General features: G+C 44.9%; 1 protein-coding gene and 3 non-coding genes across 14 annotated transcripts in view; 3 read left to right on the forward strand and 1 right to left on the reverse strand.

Moving 5' to 3' along the window:
• unm_hu7910 (un-named hu7910) overlaps positions 1 to 26377 on the forward strand; it is a 45639-nt gene that overhangs the window by 14129 nt on the left and 5133 nt on the right. For 3 of the 11 annotated variants that reach the window (XM_024803603.2, XM_024803599.2, XM_024803602.2), the window contains 6 exons: positions 175 to 243; positions 7034 to 7084; positions 7170 to 7208; positions 7695 to 7742; positions 7828 to 7872; positions 9097 to 12161. In XM_024803603.2, coding sequence (XP_024659371.2) covers positions 175 to 243; positions 7034 to 7084; positions 7170 to 7208; positions 7695 to 7742; positions 7828 to 7872; positions 9097 to 11300 — 2456 coding nt within the window. In that variant the 3' untranslated portion in view covers positions 11301 to 12161. Of the gene's footprint in view, positions 1 to 174; positions 244 to 7033; positions 7085 to 7169; positions 7209 to 7694; positions 7743 to 7827; positions 7873 to 9096; positions 12162 to 13860; positions 13915 to 15713; positions 15834 to 16307; positions 16344 to 17594; positions 17640 to 18179; positions 18210 to 18288; positions 18322 to 18418; positions 18455 to 18822; positions 18871 to 22333; positions 22421 to 22864; positions 22907 to 23002; positions 23089 to 24642; positions 24730 to 24803; positions 24955 to 25173; positions 25311 to 25429; positions 25529 to 26377 lie in introns of those variants that run through there. The other 8 variants (XM_076888561.1, XM_076888563.1, XM_024803604.2 and 5 more) reach the window with 7 other exon arrangements.
• On the forward strand, positions 12450 to 12523 carry trnai-aau (transfer RNA isoleucine (anticodon AAU)). Its single transcript has one exon. It is a non-coding gene; the product is annotated as a tRNA-Ile (tRNA).
• trnai-aau (transfer RNA isoleucine (anticodon AAU)) lies at positions 14648 to 14721 on the forward strand. The gene has a single exon. It is a non-coding gene; the product is annotated as a tRNA-Ile (tRNA).
• Positions 19245 to 19318, reverse strand: trnai-aau (transfer RNA isoleucine (anticodon AAU)). The gene has a single exon. It is a non-coding gene; the product is annotated as a tRNA-Ile (tRNA).

Consider the following 26377-nt stretch of genomic DNA (forward strand, 5'->3'; position numbering starts at 1 on the left):
TTACAACAAGGGCTTAAAGTTTTATTCAGTACGATCCAAGACGAGCGGCACATAGAAAATATGAGACACAGAGAACTTTAAAGTGTTGCAGTTGACTCTGGTAGCTGCATGCACAAACATTTTCGTGTTTTTCAGAATTTGTTGGTTGAACTTCATCTCCTCTTCCTCCTCCAGGTAAACTGACGGCCTACGACACAGACGGAGACGGAGACTTTGACGTGGAGGACGCCAAAGTTCTGCTTGGCAAGTCTGCTTTAATTTTGCTGTTTGCTGCCCGCTTTTCTGCCTGCCTGATGTGGTTTACAGACGTGTGACAGTGCCTCGGATTCAGAGATTAACCCGTCGAACATAAACTGAGCTTAAAACCAGCTGAAGCATCACAGGAAGCCACAAAGCTCAGGTTTAACACAGAGTCAGCAGCGTGACTGCAAACGCAGACGAGATGCTCAGAGATGAAAGTGTGTGGGCCACGAGTCCATTGCTAATGGAGGAAAAAACCCTGAGATCAGACGGTGCTGTGAAACAGGGGAAGCATGCAAATATAAAGATGACTGCAGAACTGCAATAAAAATAAATGAAAATGAGCTGCAGCTCAGGGTTCTGACAGTTTAAATGTCCATCGCTGGCACAGAGAAGTGCCTGATCTACTGTATCAGTGTCCCTGCAGGTCGTTGCTAAAATCTGTCAAGTATGAATTTATAAATCAAGAGAGGAAGGTCTGAAACGGTCGTGAGACACAGCAGGCGTGTTGTCATGTTTCAGGGTGTAGTTACGCGGCGCAAAGTTTTGATTGTCGGCTGGTTGGTTGGGAAAAAATGAGACAGTCAGTAAGGGTTGGATCTCCAGCATGAAGAGAAAGTGAGGTAGGCTTTTCCCACATGAGAGCAGGACGTCATGGTCAAGCTTCTTCAAGTAATTAGTAAACAGACATCAGCTGAACATCTGGATGTTATAAGAATTGGCCTTTTGGTACGTTGTCATAGTTCTACTTCCTCTTTCATGGTTAAGTTATACATTACATATGCATATTATTATGAATCCCTAAGCCACAGAAAGCTGGCACAGCAGCCCTTCAGCCTTTCTCTGAGACAGAGGGTCGTTCGGTAGACGCTCTGGCTCGAGCTGCTGCTGCTGGACACTTCTAAGATTGGGTGGTTCGCTCAAGTCTTACTGGGTGGAGACCACGGGGCGCACTGGAGAGATTATGTGTCTCAGAGGGCTTGGGACCGCTGAAGGGTGTGTCCAAGGAGAGGTCAAGGAAAGGGAGGCTCAGCTCGCTGCCACCATGACCTCGAACAACATACGGAGAAAATGGATGGAAGGATAAACGTTCTGTAAAGCCAAGGAGTTTCACAAATCCTGCACAATAAACAGAGAACATCAATGATCAGAGTGCTGAAGGGACACTGTTGAATATTTCCATACCTAAGTAGAACTAGAAAACCAGACCATGTTCCCTCACTTCTACTTAAATTTAGTGTGTTGAGGTCTCAGACGGGCCTTAAACACCGTTCATTATTTCACTGGTTCAGATTTAGCACTTAGTGTTACGCTGCTTTTACAAAACCTCGACAGGATTGTGAACATTTGTGGCTACTAGAGCGGCTTCATTACGCAGCTGTCTCCAGTTTGAAAACGAGTGTTTAAACCAACCACAGCACAGCCCGCCTCTGATCTTCAGGTAGAAATGGATCTGCTGCAGGCATCGTTTTCTGTTTCCATGATTTGAAGCTTTTTTTTTTTGGACACTTTTCTTTGAGTTTCTCAACAACTGTCATTACCTTCAACAAAAGCGGAAGTTTTCATTTGAAACCTGTTTATGTATCTCAAAGATCAGTTTTCTGCTCTGTCTTTCACTTCAAAGATGATCTTATTATTTATGAGGCCGAGAGCTTTTACTTTTTTAGGTTTTGTTGCCAGTAAACTGAAGACAGTAACCGAGAGTGCAAACAGGAGGTGGTGTTTTCAGACTCTACCACGGCAGCTTTGCATGATTCCCAGTTTAGAATAATCCTTCTTTGTCTGGGCTGTGGGCAACCCCATCAGTTCATCTTATGTCTGATCTGAGCCATAGTATCTGCTTCCTTTAAGCAATGTGGGTGGGGCTTGTGTGAAATGACCATATCAGGTAAAACCCTCCTTGTGACATCACACAGATCTAAGAATAGAAAAAACAGCTTGAACCTGAGTGTTTAGATCAATCTGCCAACTCATTGTTTGAAACTTTGTTAAAAATAAACATCCAGAGTTTGAACAGGTGATAAATGACCGGAAATAAGAAATGTATTGAGTCTGTGTTTTGATAGGGCCAGGCAAGTATTGCAACCTCCTGTAAATAACAACAGAGTGTTGATAGCATCCGCTGGCAGTATGAAGTCTTAATGGGAAGCTGTGTTATAGATGTCGTGTTTGAAGTAGTCTTAGCAGGAACGTGGCCGCCTCTGTTCGTTTTTATTGAGCGGACGTCGTGTCAGAGGTCATCTGACGTGGTTGAGACAGGAAGTAAAATCTTTATTAAATGTCTATAATTCATCTTTAACTCACTATCTTTCTCTTGTCCCGTCTCATCACCCTGTATTTATTTATTTTACCACACTTTTTTGTTCCAGTTTACTCCCCCCGTCCATCCTCCCTCCATCGCATCATTTCCACTTCTTTTCCTTTATAATTTCCTCCTTTGATCCCTCTGCACTTCCACCCGTCCCTTTTCTTCTCTTCCTCTCTCTTCCGTCAGGCCTGACCAAAGATGGCAGCGGTAGTGCGAATGCCGAGTCGCTCGAGGAGGTTCTTAATATTTTAGCTGAGGAGGGCTCTGATTGGATCTATGGCTTCTTCACCTTCCTTTATGACGTAGTGTCCTCGCCCTTAGAGCCAGGTGAGGAGGAGGAAGCGGCGGCCTCTGAGATGATGGAGGAGGAGGAGGGCCGGACAGCCTCCTCGGATGACGGGGAGGTTAAAGGGGTCATACTGGACCTCCAGAACCAATAGGAAGCAGAGACACAGGCGGTAGGGAGGCTGCCTGGTCCCGACCAGACTGGGATGTGCTGTAACCCAGTATGATTGGAGGAGGCCAAACAGGGCAGACTGGTCCGAGTTTTAATTTAATAAATCCGAAACACCACAAGCAGGAAGAGCTGAAGGCTGAAGGGATTCCAGATAACGATCGATCTACGGGATTCGTTTGTTTGACATTAACAGATTTTCTCCATCAGATAAAAATGTCCTGCGAGGTCAGAGGTCAAACGGTAAAGCAGGTGCTAGTGGCAACTGGAGGAAAACTGAAGGAAATTCATTTTTAGGGACGATAACGAGTTTGAATTTAACCCAGCTGTTACCTCCGCTCTCATTCATGATAACATTTTTAAACAGACAGAAGACCTAAGCGACCGACCGCGAACAAAGCGAGAGCTTTGGTGCTGTAGCTGTACCGTACGGAGGGTCGAAAGTGCCAGGATAACAAAGTAAACAAGCCAGTAAATAATTCACAATACAGAAATAAAATACTACAAGACACCACTGACAACCAGTCAAAGGGAAACAAATAAAAAATAATTCAATAGAAAAATTCAGACTAAATTTATTCAAAAGGGAAAGTAATTATTGTCACGTTTTCTGAAACTATAAACACCTTTATTCATTTCTGTATAATTTATGATGCAGTTACCAGTGAAATATTCAACATATTAGTCATTTAATTTGTTAATTAATGTTTACATTTTTGGTCTAAGCGTTATATAAAATCAGTTATCCTTAAATGTCTGTCGTCACAGGTCAGTTTTATACAAACTCAAGGACACGATCTTTGATGTCACAGAGGGCGTTTATCCTCTTTATTCACCTTTATGTTCTCATCTTTGCACGCAGCATAAATGTTTGCCTTTTATGACTTATTTTATCGTAAAGTGCTGGACTTACTGCACAAACACATTAGTGCGTAATGTATGTGAGCCCATAAGCTGTTGTGATTATTTTCTCTGCACACAGTAACAAAAAGCAGGGGTGTGATGTGAGCGTCCATCACGTGGTTTCATTCACGTCAGTTTTAAAATCTTTACGGCGACGTTGCTGAAACTGATCAGAAATCTGTAGTTTGAGTAGTTTTTATTTGTGGTGTGTGCTTCTGCGTTGTTACGTATTGATCAGTTTGCAGTCATTTCATACCAGTGGCGCAGAAACATAACTCGGACTTTTGTGAGGTCACTCGGGAGTTTCCAGGGTTATAAAGAAGGTTTGCTGTTTGTGGTAACTTGTGCTGCTGGCCTCACCTGCTTCACAGCAGATTATTGCTGAGATAATCAGCTAGTATGAAATCACCACCTCTCACCAAAGTCCTGCCACGACCCCTCAGAACTCAGAGCGTGGATCGTAAGAGGACCAAAGATTGTTAAGTGTAAAAACATGGTCACTGTTCTATAAGCTCAGCATGAAATCCTAAAATAGAGCACTTACCGCTCGTATGTGTTGACTTCTCTCTTTACTTGTTCCCCATTTATCATCAGCACGATTGCAGCTTTCTAAACTCTGCACAGGTTTAACCCTTTAGAGCCGGTCGGAGCGGGCACGCTCTGTTTTGCGTAACTATTTTTAAATCCCGGTAGCTCTGCAACCACGTGAGCTAGCGCAATAATTTGTTTTGCATATGAAACCGGAGGAGTTGTACTTACATCTGATGCCATCAGCTTGTCCTCGGTCACGGTTTCCTTCCACATATAGCTTTGCAAAAACTGCATAAAAAGCACTTGCAGCAACAAAAACATAATATTCCAGAAACACGCTTTGCCGATCCGATCAGCTGTTCATAACACTTCCTACGTTGGAATAGACGTCAGTGCGAACTATCGCATGTCCTCCATGACCTGCCCGAAACCGGAAGTGACGTCATTTTCGCAGAAATGTAATTTTTTACCATCAGGGCCTCATGAGCCTATACTGGTGTTTTTAAAAGTTATCTTTGACTTTATGACTTTCTGTGTCGTTTCTGGGATGCTGAGGACTCATATTGCACTGCTGGAAATAGTTTATTTTGATGCATATGCTGCTTTTTTGCAAATTTGCAGTATAATATTTATTTTCGTTTTTCCTGCAGTATATAAAAATTGGTGTCTTTCAAAAATAAAACTATGAAGACACTCAAAATAAATTTCCTGTGGTGGGAAACTATTTTGTGCAACTTTTTTGTATTTACAGTTTTCAGGGATAAGCCTCTTAAATTTCTCTAACTACAAATATATGTTAAAAAAACAAAAAACGCTTTTCAATTTTTTTGTAGTTTATTGCACTTTTTTACAATTTATGTAATTACTATGCACTTAATGCAGACATATTATTAAAATCTGGGCTATAATTGTTGTATTGATGTATAGCAACTTGAAATGCTTCCAAAAATGGCTCCACAGCATGTAAAACTATAATATAAGCTCTGGCGGACTTGGTTCTGTGGTAGGTCTTAAAGGGTTAAGTCACTAATATCTCACATTCATTAATGTCATTTTAGCTGTAACTGTGTCATCACGAGAGCTGTGATAATAATGACTCTGTCAGCTTACAGCCCTTCCTGGCTTTAAATAAACTTTATTAATATACATGATGCACACACGCTGCTTCTGTCTTTGTTTGGAGAGTCGGTCGCTCTGCAGACACGTCCATGTTTCTGATTGGTCAGATGCTGCCTCTGATGCCTGCACTGCACAGCAGGCTCAACATAGCCCGATATCGTCACCTAATCTGGCTTCAGTTAACCTAACGTCAGCTATCAGGTGGTCATCAGCCGCTGCTTGTGTGCTTTTCTTATTAACACTTTGTGCATTTTAACAACATTTATATTTCTCTGCCTGTAAAACACTAATGTGCACATCTTATGTTTGACCTCTCACCTCTGACCTTTGGATCACTTTTTGGGCTTTGTTGTGTTCAAAGCTGCAGACGATTAGAGCAGTGTTTCCCAACTTTTTGGAGCCACGGCACATATTTCACATTAGAAAAATCACACTGTACACCGCTGAGCAAAAATGTCACAAACAGCATACTGATCGTTTCCCCCCACGGATCAGGCGCCGCAGAATTGGCTCGGTTTGTCCCCAGTGTACCTTTTTTGCTTTTTTCTGACCACTACCCAAGTTAGGGCCTTCATCTGGGTCAGTAGCTGTACTGCCCTCTAGTGGAAGAGAATGTAATTGTTCTGCCTGTCACTCACGCTGGTCACTGAGAGTACTAATCACCAACTAATCATTTCTCACGGCACACCTATGTGCCACGGCACAGTGGTTGGGAAACACTGACCTAGAGGATGCAGGTCACCTGTGATGAGTAATAAAGTGCAGATCAGATCAAAGACGCATTAATTCTTTTCTATACGGTGGCCTCGTACATCTAGGCTTCGCCAATTATCAACAAAAAATGTGGACGGTGAACAGATTAAACAGTTACTATATGAATTTTTCTAAAATCTAAACTTGTAAGTGTTTGAACTTCAAACCTTCGTATTATATGGTGTTGTAAAGAAAGCATAAGAGCATCTTCACCTCAGTTATAATTTGCTTTTAGGGAGTGAAACATAAGGATGATGTCCTGAATCGATTTTTGTTGTCTCATTTAACAGCAGTGTCTTTAAATAGTCCTGTTATTTATGGAAACTTGAATTGTAAATGTCTTTTATGCATGACTGAAAGTCTGATTAACAACCTGTTCAGATAGTCTAAAGAGCTTGGAAAGAAAAGCATCTGGACTTCTTTAGGGCTTAAATCCTGGGACTCTCCACCAGCTGCTCTTAGAGCTGAAGAAGCTTCTCGCATGAAACGTCTTCAACAAAACTAAAGAAGTCCAGACGCTTTTCTTTCCGAGCTCCTTAGACTACGATGATGACCTGGGTGACTGAGAACCTTCGCAGACAACCTGTTAAGATCTCGGTCTGATTCCTCCTAAGGTTCAACAAACTTCGTCTGTGCAGGAAAAACCTGCACGAGCATAATTTGTTTATTTGTTTTTGTCACAGCTGATTGTGTTTACCTTCCTTTTATTCTGTGCATCGGTTCAGATGATAAGAAGTTAAAAGGCCATGCTGTGAGGAGAGACAGGCTGAGGAAAGGTAGTGTACAGAGACTGTGTTTGTGTGAGCTCACAGCCTGCCGTGCGCTCACCTGACAGGTGTGTCTGCTTCCTAAACCCTGCAGAGGAGCAGAAAGAGGTGAAGAAGAGAGGGAAAAGGAAAGGTATCTGCACGACTCCGTTTGATGCTGAGTGACTAACTGAGCCCATAACAGCCTTAACTCTCTAACTGTCTGCCTTTTTGTTACAGAGTGAGGTCGTTCATGACTTTGTTTAGTGGCTCTGTTTGTGCTTCTGAAATACACTAATACCATTAAATACAGTAATGTTTTTACGTGTTTGAGAGTGTTTATCTCGAGTAAAAGTTGTGGATACATCCTCAGCTTTGACTGAAGTGTTACAAGATCACTGAAGTTATTTCAGACCAGTGAGGCATGAAGCTCAGAAATGTTAGTTTCAGTCAGAATAACCAAACCAGAGTCAAAAGAGAGACTCTGTGCCAGAAGTCACTCTGAGACGCCTGAAATCGCCGCTGTTTTCTTTTATTGTCAAGTTTTTGTTGTTTGCACCGCTTGCTGTGCTAGTTTGGCTTTCTGTTATCAGCAAGTAGACCTTCACTATCAAACTCTCTGATTTGTTTGTCCTCATAGAAGATGAGGTGTTAATGGCCACTGATGCTGAGGTTAAACTCCCAGAAGGTAGTGATCCCTCTGTGTGGGTTTGTGCCTGAATTTGTGGTACTGCTGTGTGTCATGGGCTGTTTTTCCTTCTGTGTATTATTAGTAGAGGTTACAGGAGAGGCTACTGAGAAGAAGAACACGACTCGAGGTACTAAAACCTGCCGACTGCATGTCCAGAGTGTCCTGTACTGTGTATAATTTTATAACTAAAGAATGCAGAAAGTGTGAATTTTAGGGGCGTAAGTGATTGAAGTAACTGCCAGTGACAGCAAAGGGTGCCATTAGTTAACCCATGCTAGGATAGTAAACACCGGAGCCTCGAATATCCGCTGTGACTCACAGTCAGTTATACCTATCGTGGTCGCCCCTTTAGTCATTTAAAATTTGGCTGATATCAGCTTCAAGGTTATCTTCCCTTGCACCCCTGGACGGTTTCCATCACTGGACATCCCTGCAAGTGGCTACTTGCCCTCTCCTGTCTGTGATTTCACCGCAGTCCTCCAACTCTAACCCAAATTTCATGTCGTAGAGCAAAGATGGTGATGACTGCTAATTTCCCTCGGGATGAATAAAGTATTCTGATTCTGATTCTGGGTCTCTGGCTACAACCAAGAGACTAAAAGAGCTATTCTGACTCAGAGTCTATTGTGTCCGAGCCCAAAGCTAGTCCGTCACGAGCAAGACTTTTTATTTCATTTTTCAACTTGCGCACCATGAAATTAAACTCCCAGAGAAAGACTATTCAGACAGCCTTTACTGTAAAGTCCCGACTCTTTAAACTGAAGAACATTCAGAGGAAAATGCCTGAACTAGGAATCTGTGTGACGAATCGACTGTTTTTTTATTTCTGCCTCTAAGATGTTACCCACCTACACTCTCTGGAGCTGTAGCCTCACCACACCTCGCCAGAATTGTCCCTATTAATTTGTTCTCTTCCACAAGATGAAGTTGAAGATTTTGCTGTTTTGAGACAGTGGAGAAAGTACAAGCGGTCAGAACAGGAAATACCAGCAGTAGTGGAAGCTGCCCAGAGGTAGGAAAGCAACGACCATGAAGGTGAAATCAGCCAAATTTAAATCGGATAAAGTTTGATTTTCACGAGTCTCACGTCGTACACACTGACGAGTTCTTCACAGGGATAATTTAATCCTTGATTCTAATAAATTGAACTCTGTGGATGTTTTGTAAAAGCAACATAATCCTAAGTCTTAAACAGTCGACCCCATTTGTGTGGCTTTTAAATTGACCCTAACATCGGACTTGCATCTCTTCCCCTGCATCTCTAACATTTCCTTGGTTGCTGTGTGCCAGCACACTAATGAGTCGTAGTGGTGAGCATGTGGACAGTAATCTTAAGACTTTTCACCTCAAGCCTCAGACCACGTCGTCCGAGGCGCCATGCTGCGTTCGACTCTGAAGAACGAGTTGAGGACGATCCATGAGAAGATGGAGGCCAAGAGGATCGCTCGCATCGCAGTGGCTGAGATTAGGGCTTTTCTCACCCAAGAGGAGGAAGCAAGGGAGGCAGTCTGGGTGCTGAAGAAGAAGGAGCTGGAGGTGGCTGAGGAGCAACTCAGACAGGAGAGGGAAAGTGAAGAGAGGAGAAAGGAGGCAGAGAGGTTGGAAAAGGAGAGATTGGAGAAGGAGAGGATAGAAAAGGAAAAGATTGAGAACGACAAGCTGGAAAAGGAAGCCAAGGAGAAAGCTGAGAGAGAAAGGTTAGCTCAAGAGAAGGCAGAAAAAGAGAGACTGGAAATGGAGAGGCTTGCTAAAGAAAAGGCAGCTAGAGAAGAAAAGGAAAGAATGGAGAAAGAGAGGGTGGAGAGGGAAAAGGCAGAGAGGGAGAAACAGGAGAAAGAAAGAGTGGAAAGCGAGAGGGCTGAAAAGGAAAGGCTTGAGAGGGAACGCATTGCCAAAGAAAGAGAGAGAACAGAGCGGGAGAAGGCAGAGAGGGAAAGATTAGAAAGGGAGAGACTTGAGAAGGAAAGGGTCGCCAAGGAGAAGGAAAGACTAGAGAAAGAAAGGGTCGCCAAGGAAAGACTAGAGAAAGAAAGGGTCGCCAAGGAGAAGGAAAGACTAGAGAAAGAAAGGATCGCCAAGGAAAGACTAGAGAAAGAAAGGATCGCCAAGGAAAGACTAGAGAAAGAAAGGATCGCCAAGGAGAAGGAAAGACTAGAGAAAGAAAGGATCGCCAAGGAAAGACTAGAGAAAGAAAGGATCGCCAAGGAAAGACTAGAGAAAGAAAGGGTCGCCAAGGAAAGACTAGAGAAAGAAAGGATCGCCAAGGAAAAGGAAAGACTAGAGAAAGAAAGGATCGCCAAGGAAAGACTAGAGAAAGAAAGGGTCGCCAAGGAAAAGGAAAGACTAGAGAAAGAAAGGATCGCCAAGGAAAGACTAGAGAAAGAAAGGATCGCCAAGGAAAGACTAGAGAAAGAAAGGGTCGCCAAGGAAAAGGAAAGACTAGAGAAAGAAAGGGTCGCCAAGGAAAGACTAGAGAAAGAAAGGATCGCCAAGGAGAAGGAAAGACTAGAGAAAGAAAGGGTCGCCAAGGAAAAGGAAAGACTAGAGAAAGAAAGGGTCGCCAAGGAAAGACTAGAGAAAGAAAGGATCGCCAAGGAGAGGGAAAGACTAGAGAAAGAAAGGATCGCCAAGGAAAGACTAGAGAAAGAAAGGATCGCCAAGGAGAAGGAAAGACTAGAGAAAGAAAGGATCGCCAAGGAGAAGGAAAGACTAGAGAAAGAAAGGATCGCCAAGGAAAAGGAAAGACTAGAGAAAGAAAGGATCGCCAAGGAAAGACTAGAGAAAGAAAGGATCGCCAAGGAAAGACTAGAGAAAGAAAGGATCGCCAAGGAAAGACTAGAGAAAGAAAGGATCGCCAAGGAAAAGGAAAGACTAGAGAAAGAAAGGATCGCCAAGGAGAAGGAAAGACTAGAGAAAGAAAGGATCGCCAAAGAGAAGGCAGAAAGGGAAAGATTGGAGAGGGAACGGATCGCCAAGGAGAAGGAAAGATTGGAAAAAGAAAGGATTGCGAAGGAGAAGGCGGAGAAGGAAAGATTGGAGAGACAATGGATCGCCAAAGAAAAGGAACGACTTGAGAAAGAGAAGCTCGCCAAGGAGAAAGCAGAAAAAGAAAGACTGGAAAGGGAACGGCTTGTTAAGGAAAGAGACAGACTCGCCAGAGAAAAGATAGACAAGGAAAGGATAGAGAAGGAGCGCTTAGCCAAAGAAAGGGCAAGAGTCGCACAGGATAAGGAGAAATTAGAGCGAGAAAGAGTAGAAAAAGAAACGACAGAGAGAAACGAGAGGGAGAGGATGGAATGGGAAAGACTGGAGAGGGCAGCGAAGATGAAGCTAGAGCGGGAGAAAACTGAAAAGGAGAAGATGGAGGTGGAGCGGCTGGCGAAAGAGGGCGTGGTGAGACAAGGAAATGGCTTAAAGAGACGAGTGCTACCGGAGAGGAAGCTGAACAGTTCGCAGGTGAAAGGTGAGATAACTGAGAGAGTGACCATGACAGCGGTCAGGAGAGAGAAGAGCGTCTTAGAAGAGAAGAAGAAAATGCCTCACGGCACAAAGTGATGACCTCACAAATGGTCATGGCTCTGATTTGCCAGCCTCAGCTCCCATATTCGGGAAACGGATGAAAAGCTACTCGGTGGGGTTTGAAGGTCTTGTAACCACCCAGCAAAGACGATGCTGAACACAAGTCTGAACACACTTTGCAATCCAGGCAGTTGTTTTGAGTCTCCTTTGTAAATTAAATAAATACAAACGGACAATCTGATTAAAAACCCCTCTTCAAGTTTTATCCCCAACAGAGGTTTAAAATGTTTTCCCTCCAACGTGTTCTGCTTCTGTTGCTCATTCACAAAGTTACAGGACATTACACCTTCATTAAGGGCTCAAACCAGAGTCTTCAGTCTTAACTGTGATACAGACACCACACAGCTGGAACTGTGGTGAACTAGAAATTAGTATTTCAAGCCAAACCACTCACACATGACTGTATTTGATGCACAGAAAGCAGTAGCGTGGCTTCAGGGCAAATTCACCATTAATCTACAGATGTGGCCCACAGATTGTTTCCCTTGTGTTACTGCTGCTCTTTCAGTGCTGCAGACCTCTTCAAACAGGCCGATTTTCAAAAGGCCAGTTTCATGAGATTTATGTTGTCTTTGTTTTTCTCATTTTTATGAGACTTTGGTTGATGATGTGACATTTATGGTTTTTCTTATCATGTTTTTTGCTCAAAGGATGAGAGCCAGTATAAGGCGTCTGAATTGTAAGTGTTGAGCTTTAGTTCAAAGTCATGTAGTGGATCTAAGTGGTGAAGGATGTTCGAGGACACCGGCTTTTAAAATAACCTGTAATAACTGTTGTGTAGTGACGAAGCATCAGGAAGTCACGTGTCGTGAGCTGAATAAAGAAACTTTCACAGCCTCTGAAATTATTTTGTTTTTCCTCCAAAATGTGAGAAAATGTTTGCTGAATAAATCCCGCTCATCACATTAAGATGGTTTCTTTCTCGTGGTTTAATAAAAATGAAAAAGCTACAATATGAGTTCATTTTTAGAGACACAAAGACTCGTGTAATTTTTTTAAACCCCGTTTGTTTCATTACCTCTCTCTGTTTAATGGCAGTAGAAAGCAAGCTGTTTGACTTATTCTCACTTGCTTGATTATCAATAACGAAACAACACATTTCATTTCATTGCTGCTTTGCAGGGTGGCCGGTTAGCTCAGCTGGTTAGAGCGTGGTGCTAATAACGCCGAGGTCACGGGGTCGACCCCCGTACGGGCCAAAGTTTCATGTCTTTTATGCCGACTAGGTTTGTGTTGTTACGGATGAACATGTTAGCATCTTGCTAACCAACCTACTGATGCTTCTGTGAAGCTGTGTCTCCTTCCAGCACCAAAAAAACAACATGGAGGTCAGCTGGACAAATAGGTCTGACTCTGACAAGGTCACAGGTTTGACTCCCATATAGGCAAAGTGGAGAGCTTTTACTTGTTCTCTGTGCTTCCTTTCCTGTTGGTTAAAGCCTCTTTCGTGTAAGCTATTGTTAGCTCTGTGGGATAGAGCGTGGTGCTAGTAATGGCAATGTTATGGGTTCAGTCCCTACACAGAGCAGGTGTATGTGCTATTTAAAGGCAGTGGAGGTGGTCTCAGGTTGGGCAGGAGGCTGGAGTTGGGTTATCAAGTGCATCCAGAGAATTTGTGGAAGCATCACACTTATTTCTTTCATCAAAGCTGGAGCTCAGACTTCTTGGATGGTCTGTTAGTACAATAACCTCACTGCAGCACAGCATGTTATTGGTCAGGTAGCGTCATTAAAAGGCTCCAAGAGCATCAACATGGTCCAAAAGTCCACTTCAGGGTCTTCGATTAGCTGAGGTGAAGCCTTGCAGACCCTGGAGGTCTCTGCTTGGTGCAGAGAGGGTTTTTTTTCCATAACCAAAATACATGCAAACATCCCCAACAGTCCAACAGCAAAGCCTGTTGAGCATTAACAACGAGGGCAGAATCCCTCTTCCTCTGCTCAGTGCTATCTCGAGCCACCACTGCTTCCTTCTGTGCTCACCGTGTGCTTGCTGCTTCGATCCTATCAGCTCAGATTTCCTTCCACAGGAAGATTATCGGGGTGCTGGCGCTCCCGAGCTCCCTGCTGCTGTCGGTTAAACGTCTTAAAAACGAAACCCCGCTTTTTGTTTTTAAAGGCACTGTCACACTTGGCTGTAGACCAAATCAGGTTTATATAAAGTTCACACAATTCAGAGCTTCCTCCTTCTGCTATGTCCCATCTTCTTCTCTGAGTGCTGCAGTCTGGTTTTTATGTATGCTACTCTCAAAGGGACGAGAACCATTTTTCCTTAAGTTTCCCATGTGTACATATCTACTTTTTCACATCAGTCGTCCCTCATTGTTGGCCTTAAATCAGAAATACAGAGATTTTTAAAAGCTTATTATGGTCTAAACGAGTCTTTAAAGCTGATTTGTAAACAGTTATTTAACATTTCATCAGATCTGGAAGGAAAGGCGCTGTTTTACGAGAGCTCGCTTTACGTTTAATTGTCAAATAAAAAGCTGTAAATAACTTGGCGTGGTCTTTAAAACATTTATATCCTGAACACTGAACAGGACTGAAAGAAGCAAAGAGGCTGCATGTAGGAGACACACCTGAGAAGCAAACAGGTAAGTTTACACACACACACACACACACACACACACACACACACACACACACACACACACACACACACACACACACCCTCTGGCTCTGCTGACTCTCTTCTGATACCTGAGAAAACCTCCTGGGAGCTGACCTGATTCCCACCTGTGGATTTGGACCTGCGAGCGTCTCTGTGTCCTGCCAACAAAGCCTGACCGGCTTCACACTGAAGTTCTATATCAGTTCCACCCTGGAGCTCCTCCACAGTGGGAGCTGCCCAGTACAACCAGTCTGCTAGTGTCTGAGCTCTGCTGGAAACCTGATTTGTTCTCAGCGTACTTCCTGTCACCGCTCATTTTCTTTGCTATTGTTTAAAATTGCTGAACTACTGATGTCTTTTTATTATGTTCACGTTGACATCAGTATTATAGAGAAATATACGTTTTATTTATTGAAAGAGATCTTTAATCTAACTTTTGCACTTAGATGATCTCGCTTTGGTTTTTGGTTCCTTAAATGCAGAAATTTTGAAGGAAATATTGAATGAAAGCCACACTTTGTATAAGTTTATCTTTAATTATTTTACTACACTATTTAATGAATAATTATGCCTTTTTTTTTTACAGCCAGTGCAGTGTTTTTTGTATTTTTGTTCAGCGATCAGGAGTTTGTTTAATAGGTTTCTAGTATTCACAGCCATTAGAGTCTGAGTGATTCGGTTTAAGTCATTTTGTCTTGTCAGCTCTACACTGCTGTGGCCGGTTAGCTCAGCAGGTTAGAGCATGGTGCTAATAACGCCAAGGTCACGGGTTCGACCCCCGTACGGGCCAAATTCATGACTGGCAATAATTATGTTTCTGAAGTCAAATGTTTATCTCAGACGCCGTGGTAAATACTTTCCTAAAACATCTTATGTGGAGATAGAGGCTTTTATTGTGAAAGGCGCAAACAGGATGAAGCTGATTTCACACTTGCATGGAACAAAAACGGTTTCCTGTGCAGACCGGATGACAGGACAAACAGACACTTCTGCTATTTCTTATTTTTTCTCCACTTCAAAGTCGGAAAAAACTTCAAACGTCACAATTTTTATAAATCTGTGAGAATTAAAAATTGTACAGAGTTAAATTGTATCAAAATGGAAGTCAGAAAGCATCAACAAACTCTTGTTTTTCCTTTAAAAACACATTTGTTCAACTTAGTTTTCAACTTTTTCACCTTTTTGCTCCATCTTGTGGTACAAACTGGTATTACATGGAAGTACAGCCTGGCACTAGTTCAACTTCAGTAGATAACTCTTTACTATAATACATGCATGCTGTTTATGGTTTAGTTCATTTGGACAGACGTTAAACATTAATTTACAAAAGTACCTCTAAAACCAGTAAATGAGTTTAATGGATAAATAAATCTGCTTCCATGGTGACGCTCAGTCCTGTGCTGTCCTGCCTCTGTGTGTCAGCCCTGCGACAGACTGGCGAGCTGTCCAGGATGTACCCGCCTCTCGCCCTATGACAGCTGCGATAAGCTCCAGCAACCCTGATAAGTGGAAGCGCGTCTATTTAATGCTTGACTAAATAGAACCTGACTTGAAATAAATGCTCCTAAACATCATAGTCCTGCCGTTTGTGATGCTCAGCGGCTTCTTTACCTGGATTCTAACCTGGATTTGAAAGGATGGAGGAGGATGTTGGACTTCTGACGGGTGTTCAGAATATAATCACTGTCTGCTTTTACCTGTCATAAATCACACATGATGTTTACACTGAGCATGTTTTAATCTTACTTCAGTCATTCCTCTTTTTATCCTGTAAACTTTAAGTGTTAAAAACTGAAGAAACCATCAAGCCTGAAACAGCCAATCAGCAAGCTGCAGAGCCGCGAGACGTCGAGCCGACAGAGGCCGCGCCATCCGTGACTCCGCCCAGACAGAGCGAATCAGGTACGCGTGAGCAAGTCTGCTGAATGAAGGACAAATTCAGTCCAGTCACCTGAAGGAGAAATAAGTTTGGGAGCAGCAGATCAGTCATACAAAGTGTTTGAGCTGGTGATAGAATAAAATAAGGTTTAAGGTCCAGACCTGCAGGTCTCTGAAGAGTTTAAGGCCGCCCGAGTCGTTTGTCACATGAGGACTAACCTGACTGACAGAGCGACAAACACAAAATATAAAAGCATGTAGTCGACTCCACGTGGCTGAAAGTGAAGCTGCTCTGTGTGTGGCCGCGTCGTATCCACAGCACCTGTATGAGTCTGAATGCTCACGTTACCTGCTGCCCCACACACCTGTGAGGTCACTGATTGGCTCCCTCACCTGTTGATGTTATGATGGTAACATTATGGCTTCTTTCTGTGTGTGTGTGTGTGTGTGTGTGTGTGTGTGTGTGTGTGTGTGTGTGTGTGTGTGTGGTTGGTCCAGCTTCTGGATCTCAGGATGTGGAGTCTGAAATCCAAGGTTGGTGCTGCTGCTGCTGCATGCCTCCACCTTCTCCTTCTGCCTCTGGATGATGACATGTTCACGCCTGCATCTGTATTTCTGTTTACATTTCACACGTTAATATGAAGAACAAAAACACAGCAGTTATCACTGACTGACACCATTTTCTGTTGAATATTTGCTTTTTGTGTCACTTTCCTGGATTGTAGCTTTTAAAAAGATGTAATCAAACAAAGCTCTGAGTGCATCAGTGGAGCGCTGCTCCCTGTGCAGCTTTGAAGCACACGCAGAAGTTTATTAGTGAGCTCTGTGACTTCAGTCCTCCAGGGGTTTTTAAATAATGTGTTCAGCATTGAAGGAACAGGCCGGCTTAACAGAACCTAAAACTAGACTTTTAGATGGCAGTTATGGCAGTGATGGTTATCTTCTGTGTCTCTGCTTCAGGCACTGAGCAGGCGTTTAGCCGATCATTAGACCCAAAGTGAATAGAATGAGCTGTGCTTAAGTCAGAGACATGAGAGGAACAGAAAGAGTCTTTGTTTTGCTGCTGTTTAATGACTGCTGCACGTTAGAGCTCTGAAACTTAAACCTGCCACGTTTAGTATCAGGGCTGGCTGCAGCCTGATGCAGACTGCAGCGCTGTAACTGTCGTTCATGTTAGGCTCTATGAAGCACACTCCTTCTGGGCAGACTCTGTATCGAAGTTAAGGCGGACTGCAAATGAGAGATCGATGAAAATGTCACACTTTGTTGTTTTTTAAGCCAAACTCTGGAGAGATAATCGGCTCCAGACCAGGATATCCACCCAGCAGGTTAAAAGAGCCGCCACACACCTGCCACCCATTCATCTTGTTGTTCGTGACCTCGTAGCTGCTACAGTCCAGATGTGGCAGGTCGCCCTCTGCTGGAGGAGTGAAGGGACGCTGCATCGCTGCTCTGCTTCTTCTTCTCTGCATTTATTCCTTCAGTGCAATGCATGATGGGACGCCGTGCTTGGGTAGTGAGCTTCTGTCCTGTTCGTTTCATCAGGCATGAGGCTTGTTTCATATTTGGAGTTTATTAAGACTACAGTGGAGCGAGTGACTTCAGACAGCTCACACTTCTGCCTCTTCCACACATCTTTGTGTGTGTGTGTGTGTGTGTGTGTGTGTGTGTGTGTGTGTGTGTGTGTGTCTGTGTGTGTGTGTGTGTGTGTGTGTGTGTGTGTGTGTGTGTCTGTGTCTGTGTGTGTGTGTGCTTTAACTCATTTTACTGATTCTCCACCTCTAGCTGCTGTGCCCCTCCCTCCGCCAGCAGAGGACAGCTTTGTACCAGGTCAGTTAAACAACCAGGCGGGTTTAAAAAAAGGTTTCTTATTCTTCTCGAGCGGGTGGAGGGTCAGGGTGGAGGTTTAAAGATGGAGGTGAAAGGGAGGATATATGGGACAGATGGTGATGCGTATGGAGGTCCCTCAAAAATGCCCCGAAATGGAAAACTGTCCTTTTTCCTCAAACTAGCTGACAGCATGTGGAGACCCAGAAATGAGATGATTGATAAACTGAGAGGATCGATTAGTGAATCGTGTCCAGATTAAGGAACAGAGCGAATCTGTTGTCAGATCTTCAAACTCGTGAAGGAATCATTTTGAGTTAAAGCAGCTGAAACATATCAAAAGTTTACTTCTTAAACTTCATAATGAAGGAAAGTGTGATTGATCTAAACGAGTACGTTTCATTCGGCCAGCTTACATAAATGTGACATTTCACTCTGTACTTACTTTCCTGGATGTAATTAGATTACTTAAAGTATTTTGGGCGTGTGTGACCACGTGATCACGAACAATCATAGTGACGTCTGTGTCTTTGTTTGTCGTAGATGATCCTCGGGAAAGCATCGGTCCTTACGGTGAGCGGCCTCTGTCTCTCTGTGATGTCACTAAACGTTACTTCCTGTTAATCGCTCTTTTTCTCGTCCTCTTCTTCAGGCGATGAAGCCAACACGATTGACACCACTGGAGGTGAGACAGCAGCATGTGAGGGCAGAAACCACGATGGTTGGAAGTTTGTGGTAAAAGATAAAGACGATGATGATGGTGGTTTTGTTTCCTGTTGCAGTTCTGCTGGCCAAGCGTCAGACTGAGGAGAGCTCCGGTGAGTCAGGCTCAGATTACTGCTTCTACTCATATGTGCATGTTTTTAGCGTTCAGCCTCTTCTCATGTGTGCTGATGTTCCTCCGTGTGGTGAGGATGTTGTTTCAGGGAGGCCCGATGGAGCCGTCCTGCTTTACTCTGATTGTTTGATTCCTCAAAGTGTCTCCAAGACGGAGATCTCAGAGATCCCTGTATGAAAGAAAGTGTGCGAGATCGAGTTTGATGTCTTCTCTTTGATAGGAAGTATTGTCTGTAATAAGCGATCCGTTATTTAATGTCATGAAATGAGATTAACGTGTTTGTCCACAGCTCTGACACTGTGGAGTGTGTCATGCGTGAATCTGAATCACTGACTTTCTGTCCTTCAGTGGAGTTTGCAGAATACGTGACGAGCTCCAAGATGACACAGGAAGCAGGTATCTGCAGCACAGGCTTCAGCCTGAAACACTCACTACAGGTTATTTTTACTCTGATAGACGATGTTGTGTTTTCACACACACCACTGAGTGTTGCTTGACTGTGACCCACATTTCCCGAATGTCTGGGGTAAAAACACCTACGTGTTTTTCTCTTTTGCATCTGGCACAAACTCTCTGCATCTCATGAGCAGCTTTTCCTCTTCCTGGGCCAACACATTTGTCAGTGACACAGCTGAGCTGAAGTGGCCCAGATGAAGACTCAGTGTGTCTGCAGCCGCTTTCTGTATTTAATCAGTATCTGAATAATTGGCCAAATTAAACAAAGCGTCTCTTCAAACAGACGCAGTGAAGGAGCTGGAAGTTACACATCATGACCAGTATGGGGCTTGAACCCACGACCGTGGCGTTATTAGCACCACACGCTAACCAGCTGAGCTAACTGGCCACTGCTCTGTGCTCGAACACTACCTGTGGAAATATCCAGTGTGACTGTTTAACCTGATGACATGAAGCTGTTCACCGATCGGGTCGTTTATCAGAATCAGGATACTTTATTGATCCCAGAGGACATGATGTGGTCGCAGTCGCTCCAGGACAGTCGGAGCAGTAACGGACTCAACTAATAGTTTCGTTAAAGTTACAAAATATATACAAATAGCTCAATTATAAATATCCAGAATATTACAGAGATTAAATATATATGATTAACATTTCACTCTATTACTGGCCTTGTTGATCAGTCTATTCAGTCTGTTGGCATCTGCGACCCTCAACCTGCTGCCCCAGCATGCAACACAGCGGTCCCCAACCCCCGGGTCACGGACTGGGACCGGGCCGTGAGAGCTGATCCGGGTGTAAAATTTATGGTTTTTATGGTTTCCGTCGTTAACTCGGTTTCCCTGGGTCTTTTCCCGTGTTGTAGTCGTGCGTCTTATTTTGAAAGAAATATTTACGTGTTACCATAGCGAGCATTAAGGGGCAGAGAGGAGGATGTTCCTCTCATGTTGGTGCATTTCAGGAGGACGCTGCTAATAAAGTTACACAGTGAATTCATGTTTATTATTATCTTTACAAAATACCAGGTTCTGTCGTATCGTTTTATTTTGTTGCACCTTAGTGGTCGGTCTGTGAAAATATTGTCAGACATTAAACCGTCCGTGGAGCAAAAAAGGTCGGGGACCGCTGACATCGAGGATAGCATTGGCCACAACAGACTCATAGAAAATCCTGAGCTTTGTCCGACAGATGCTGAAGGACCTCAGCCGCCTCAGAAAATACAGACGACTCAGTAACCCAGTCCGGTTTAATCCGAGGGATTTATATGCAAATGTCACATGGTCCTCCTAAAGCTCACAAATTCATAAACAAATTTGTCCTGAAACTGTGTCAGCTGGGATAGACTCCAGCCTCTGCAACCCTGAACTGGATGGATGGATGGATGGAGGGTGGGTGGATGGATGGAGGGTAGATGGATGGAGGGAGGGTGGATGGATGGAGGGTGGGTGGATGGATGGATGGATGGATGGATGGATGGATGGAGGGTGGATGGATGGATGGATGGATGGATGGATAGATGGATGGAGGGTGGATGGATGGATGGAGGGTGGATGGATGGAGGGTGGGTGGATGGATGGATGGATGGATGGATGGAGGGTGGATGGATGGAGGGTGGATGGATGGATGGAGGGTGGGTGGATGGATGGAGGGTGGATGGATGGATGGATAGATGGATGGAGGGAGGGTGGATGGATGGAGGGTGGGTGGATGGATGGATGGAGGGTGGGTGGGTGGATGGATGGAGGGTGGATGGATGGATGGATGGATAGATGGATGGAGGGAGGGTGGATGGATGGATGGATGGATGGATGGATGGATGGAGGGTGAGTGGATGGATGGATGGATGGATGGAGGGTGGATGGATGGAGGGTGGATGGATGGATGGATAGATGGATGGAGGGTGGATGGATGGAGGGTGGATGGATGGAGGGTGGGTGGATGGATGGATGGATGGATGGATGGATGGAGGGTGGAGGGTGGATGGATGGATGGAGGGTGGATGGATGGATGGATGGATGGATGGATGGAGGGTGGATGGATGGATGGAGGGTGGATGGATGGAGGGTGGGTGGATGGATGGATGGAGGGTGGATGGATGGATGGATGGATGGATGGATAGATGGATGGATGGAGGGTGGATGGATGGAGGGTGGATGAATGGATGGATGGATGGAGGGTGGATGGATGGAGGGTGGATGGATGGATGGATGGATGGATAGATGGATGGAGGGTGGATGGATGGAGGGTGGATGGATGGATGGATGGATAGATGGATGGAGGGTGGATGATGGATGGAGGGTGGATGGATGGATGGATGGTAAGATGGATGGAGGGTGGATGATGGATGGAGGGTGGATGGATGGATGGATGGATGGATGGATGGAGGGTGGATGGATGGATGGATGGATGGAGGGTGGGTGGATGGATGGATGGATGGATGGATGGATGGAGGGTGGATGGATGGATGGATGGATGGATGGAGGGTGGATGGATGGAGGGTGGAGGGTGGGTGGATGGAGGGTGGGTGGATGGATGGATAGATGGATGGAGGGTGGAGGGTGGATGGATGGATGGATAGATGGATGGAGGGTGGATGGATGGATGGAGGGTGGATGAATGGATGGAGGGTGGATGAATGGATGGATGGATGGAGGGTGGATGGATGGATGGATGGATGGATGGATGGATGGATGGATGGATGGAGGGTGGATGGATGGATGGATGGATGGATAGATGGATGGAGGGTGGATGATGGATGGAGGGTGGATGGATGGATGGATAGATGGATGGAGGGTGGATGATGGATGGAGGGTGGATGGATGGAGGGTGGATGGATGGATGGATGGATGGAGGGTGGATGATGGATGGAGGGTGGATGGATGGATGGATAGATGGATGGAGGGTGGATGATGGATGGAGGGTGGATGGATGGATGGATAGATGGATGGAGGGTGGATGATGGATGGAGGGTGGATGGATGGATGGATGGATGGAGGGTGGATGATGGATGGAGGGTGGATGGATGGATGGATGGATGGATGGATGGAGGGTGGATGGAGGGTGGATGGATTGTAATGCCTGTACTATCCCCTCTGTAACAGACATGCTGGAAAGTCATTTCCCTCGTTTTCAATAATGCAAAGAGAATTTCGGCCTCATCTCCACCTGACCTCTGACCTTTGGGCCGTTCTGGTTTAGAGGAGATTTATCGCTGCACCGACTGTTCACCCACACAGAGATCGTACCAGGGAGAGAGGATTTGGATAACCCACCTATGAACAGTGTCCAAATGTCCCTGAAGGCAGCAGGAGTGTTCGCAGCCTGCCTGAATCATAGCTCAGGGTGATGAGCAGAGTTGTCGACCTCTCCGTCCTCACTGACGTCTTTTGTGTCCTGCTTTCAGAGCCGGTCGTAGAAGCAGAGAAGCAGCCTGAAGCAGCAGCAGACGTGGATCCACAGAGTGAGACGCCCAAACAGACGGAGGCCGAGGGTGAGCTCGCCGGGCTCGCCTGAGCAGACACGTTTCACTAAAGCCAAATAAAAGGAAACACATGAGACGCCAACATTCTAGTTGGGTCCAGATTTACTGATTTATTCTGAGTTGAATGGTTCTGTCCAGAGGAGAGCGCCCCCTCCAGCTGAGCCAGCAGAGACATGATCTCTGCAGCGCCTCCTCCCAGTTAGACGTGCTTTAACCTGCTGCTGCTTTCCTTCCCCTCGTGCATGGATTATGCTTCATCAGGAAATCTGGGTTGTAGTTTACAACATGACTCCTTCCACCTACCTTTGAGACATTCAGTTAAACTGCATCATAATTTTAAGTTTGAAATCTCATCCTGCACCACACACCCGGACACAAAAACCAGACAAAGCGGCTGAAAAACAAAACCGTCTCCATCTTTGACGATAACGCTGTAATTCTGTGTCCGTCCAGGAACCTCAGAGAAACAGGCCGAGGACAAGCTGACAGAAAAAGGTGCAAACTGACTGTAACGTGCAGATTTTCAGCTTCGTGCTTTTTATTTCTCTGCAGTTTTATCATCAAATCTTTTCCTCTCTGTTGTTTCTCCAGCAAAGAAGAAGAAACCAAAATTACTGAACAAGTTGGATAAAACCATCAAAGCAGAGATCGATGCTGCAGAGAAGCTTCGCAGGAAGGTACAAAATCTAAATACATAAATTACAGCTGCAAACAGCTGCACAGACGGCTGAGCCCGCCTGACGCTGCGCTCAGCTGTCTGCAGGTTTCCTTCACGATCATCTTCAATCAGACATAAAACACAAAGCTCATGTTCAGCCCTCAGCAAGCTCTCGTCTTCCTGACAGTTTGAGTGCAAACGAAACAGTCTGGTGAACCGCAGCATGTCTGGGAGACTCGAGCTGCAATCTTCTGCTCCTGAACTCGGACACAACCAAAGTCACTATCCTGAAAACCTGCTTAGTGTTGCTTTGAACCGTTCAGCCTCAGTTTGGTCTGTCGGTCACGTTTTCTTGCTGCAGTCGGGTATTGTGGTGCAACTAGGAGCTGTATGAAAATACCAAACTAGTTTAAAATCAGTCTCCTCGTTACATCAAACTCCACTCGGTTATCAGGGCTGTTAGTTCTGCTGCGACAGGCTCACAGTGCAGAGGTCACTTCCTGTCAGGGTTCTTCCTCCCCACGTTTGCCAGATGCTGCTCATTGAATGCCTGCAGCCTTTACACACATCTGACACTACCAGTCAGGAGTTTGGACACGCCTCCTCATTAAATGTTTTTTCTTTGTTTGTTATTTCCATTGTAGATTCTCACTGAAGGCATCAAAACTCTGAGTGAACATGTGGAGTTATGTAGTAAACAAAAACTTTGAAATGACTCTAAACATGTTTTGATTCTTATAAACAGCCACCCTTTGCTTTCATTACTGCTCTTCACACATTCATCAGGCCGCCACTCCTCGTGTTGCTTGGCCCAAACAACGTCTGCTTGTTGCTTTTCCTCACTCCTGGTTTCTCAGCAGCTGATTCCCACAGCCTCCTCTGAACATGCAGAGACGTGTCTGCTACTGGAGCTCTGTGTGGCATCCATCTGGGCTCTGATCTGAGCTGCTGTGAACTTGTGATTTCTGAGGCTGGTGACTCGTATGAATGTATCCTCAGCAGCAGAGGGACTCTGGGTCTTTCGTTCCTGGGCGTCCTCGTGTCAGACAGTTTCATCGTAGTCTTGATGGTTTTTGTGCGCCTGCACTTGGGGACACATTCAGAGTTTTAGCGATTTTCTGGACTGACTGACCTGCAGTTCTTAAAGTCATGATGAACTGTAGTTTCTCTTTACTTAGCTGATTGTTTCTTCCCATGATGGGAATTCTAACAGCTGTCAAATTGGCTGTCAGCTGTGCACCAACCTGACTGCTGCACAACGCAGCTGATGGTCAAACCTCCGTTAAGAAGGCAAGAAACTCCACCACAGGACAACAGCACAGGTTTCTTTGCTGCATGATTCTACGTTGCTCCATATATTTGATGTCTCTACAATGTATCAACAATGTAGCAAGAAGTAAAATGATGCAAAACAAAGGCAACAGTTTAACGAGCCGCAGATCAAACAGTAAAAGAAGGCGGTAACTTTCTTATTCGTCTCAGGAATAAACATTCGCGTGTCTGGATCCGCGCCAACGCCAGCATTCAACCTGCTGAGGCTGTGATGTAATCAGTGTGTCTGTCCCTCTGTCAGGGGAAGCCGGACGAGGCGCTGAAAGCGTTTGAGAGGCTGGTGCAGCAGTACCCGCAGAGCCCCCGCGCTCGCTACGGGAAAGCCCAGGTATGCGACGGTCCCGCATCACGGCGAGCTGATACTGCGTCGGGCGCACGACATTAACACGGTTCTGTGTGCAGGCAGAGGACGACATGGCCGAGAAGCTGCGCAGCAACGACATGCTTCAGAGGGCCATCAACACCTACAGGGAGGCCTCCGAGCTCCCTGACGTGACCTCTGACCTCCTGAGAGCCACGCTGAAGAGACGAGCTGAGAGGCAGCAGTTCCTGGGTAACGCGCACAGTAATGCAACGCAAATGTAGTAAAAGCAATACATATATGAGCGCAGTTACTAAATAATCTAAAGGCTCCGTGGCCAGTATGGGGCTTGAACACAGAGACCGTGGAGAGGCCGTGTACCCTTCCTGTTTCCATTTGACCTTAGGTAATAACCAGAGCTAACCCACCACACTACCTTTCCAGTATTCTGACTTCCTCTTATATTCTCAGGTCGGATGCGAGGATCTCTGGCGACCTTGGAAAGGCTGGTTCAGCTCTTTCCTGAAGACATCGGCCTGAAGAACGACCTGGGCGTCGCTCACCTGTTGCTAGGTGACAACAATGGGGCCAAGAAGATCTACGAAGAGGTGCGCGAATGGCAACAGCTTTAGCACACACACGAGTTATTTCAGTTTTTTGTTTTGGCGGTTCTCGCCTTGTAAAGGTCTCTGATTGGCTCTCTGTTCTCTATGCTCCGTCCACTAAGGTTCTGGGAGTCGCGCCTGACAACGGCTTCGCTAAAGTTCACTACGGATTCATCCTGAAGTCAGAAAATAAGATTGCAGAGAGCATACCGTACCTTAAAGTAAGCACACACATTTTCATGTTTGTGTACACATGTGGGACCTTCAGCGTGTGTTTCACCAACGTGATGGGGACTGTGTTACACATGGTCAAAGAAACCACATTTACTTTATGAAATACTAGATTTCAAGAAACAAATGGGCAAGAGAAAAGTGTTTCCTGCTCTGGATGTAAACTTTAAAATACACACAGTCTGCCTTTCCTTGTTTCCTGTCATATAAGATAAGAGATAAGATAGAACTTTATTAATCCCTCGGGTGGGTTCCTCTGGGAAATTCGACTTCCAAAAAAAGCACAGCAACGACCGAAGTTACAGTTACAGAATTGTTATATATATATATACACACACACACACACACACACACACACACACACACACATATATAAATACAGAGACAAATATAAATAAAATATACAAAGGGGATAAATAGAATAAATAGGAATAAAAAATAAAAATACAAGTGAATTGCACATTTCAAGTATTGAGTCTATTGCACTGTTGACTATTTACAAAAGTATTGCACAAGGTATTGTACAGTGAGGTGCAGAGGCACTACAGCTTAGTTGTTCCCCCCTCCTTTGTCCTCCTGTTTCCCCTCCCTCTCCCCTCCAGAGAGGAGTTAAACAGTCTGATGGCGTGTGGGACAAAGGAGTTTTTAAGTCTGTTAGTTCTTGTCTTGGGGAGAAGCAACCTGTCACTGAACAGACTCTTCTGGTTGTTTATGGCCGTGTGCAGAGGATGCCCAGCATTGTTCATAATGTCCAGCAGTTTCTTTAATGTCCTTTTCTCTGCCACTCTATATCTATATCTCCTGTTTCAAAGTTGGATGTCCACACTAAACACAGCCAA

The sequence above is a fragment of the Maylandia zebra genome, linkage group LG9, assembly GCF_041146795.1.
Source record: "Maylandia zebra isolate NMK-2024a linkage group LG9, Mzebra_GT3a, whole genome shotgun sequence".
Lineage (NCBI taxonomy): Eukaryota > Metazoa > Chordata > Actinopteri > Cichliformes > Cichlidae > Maylandia > Maylandia zebra.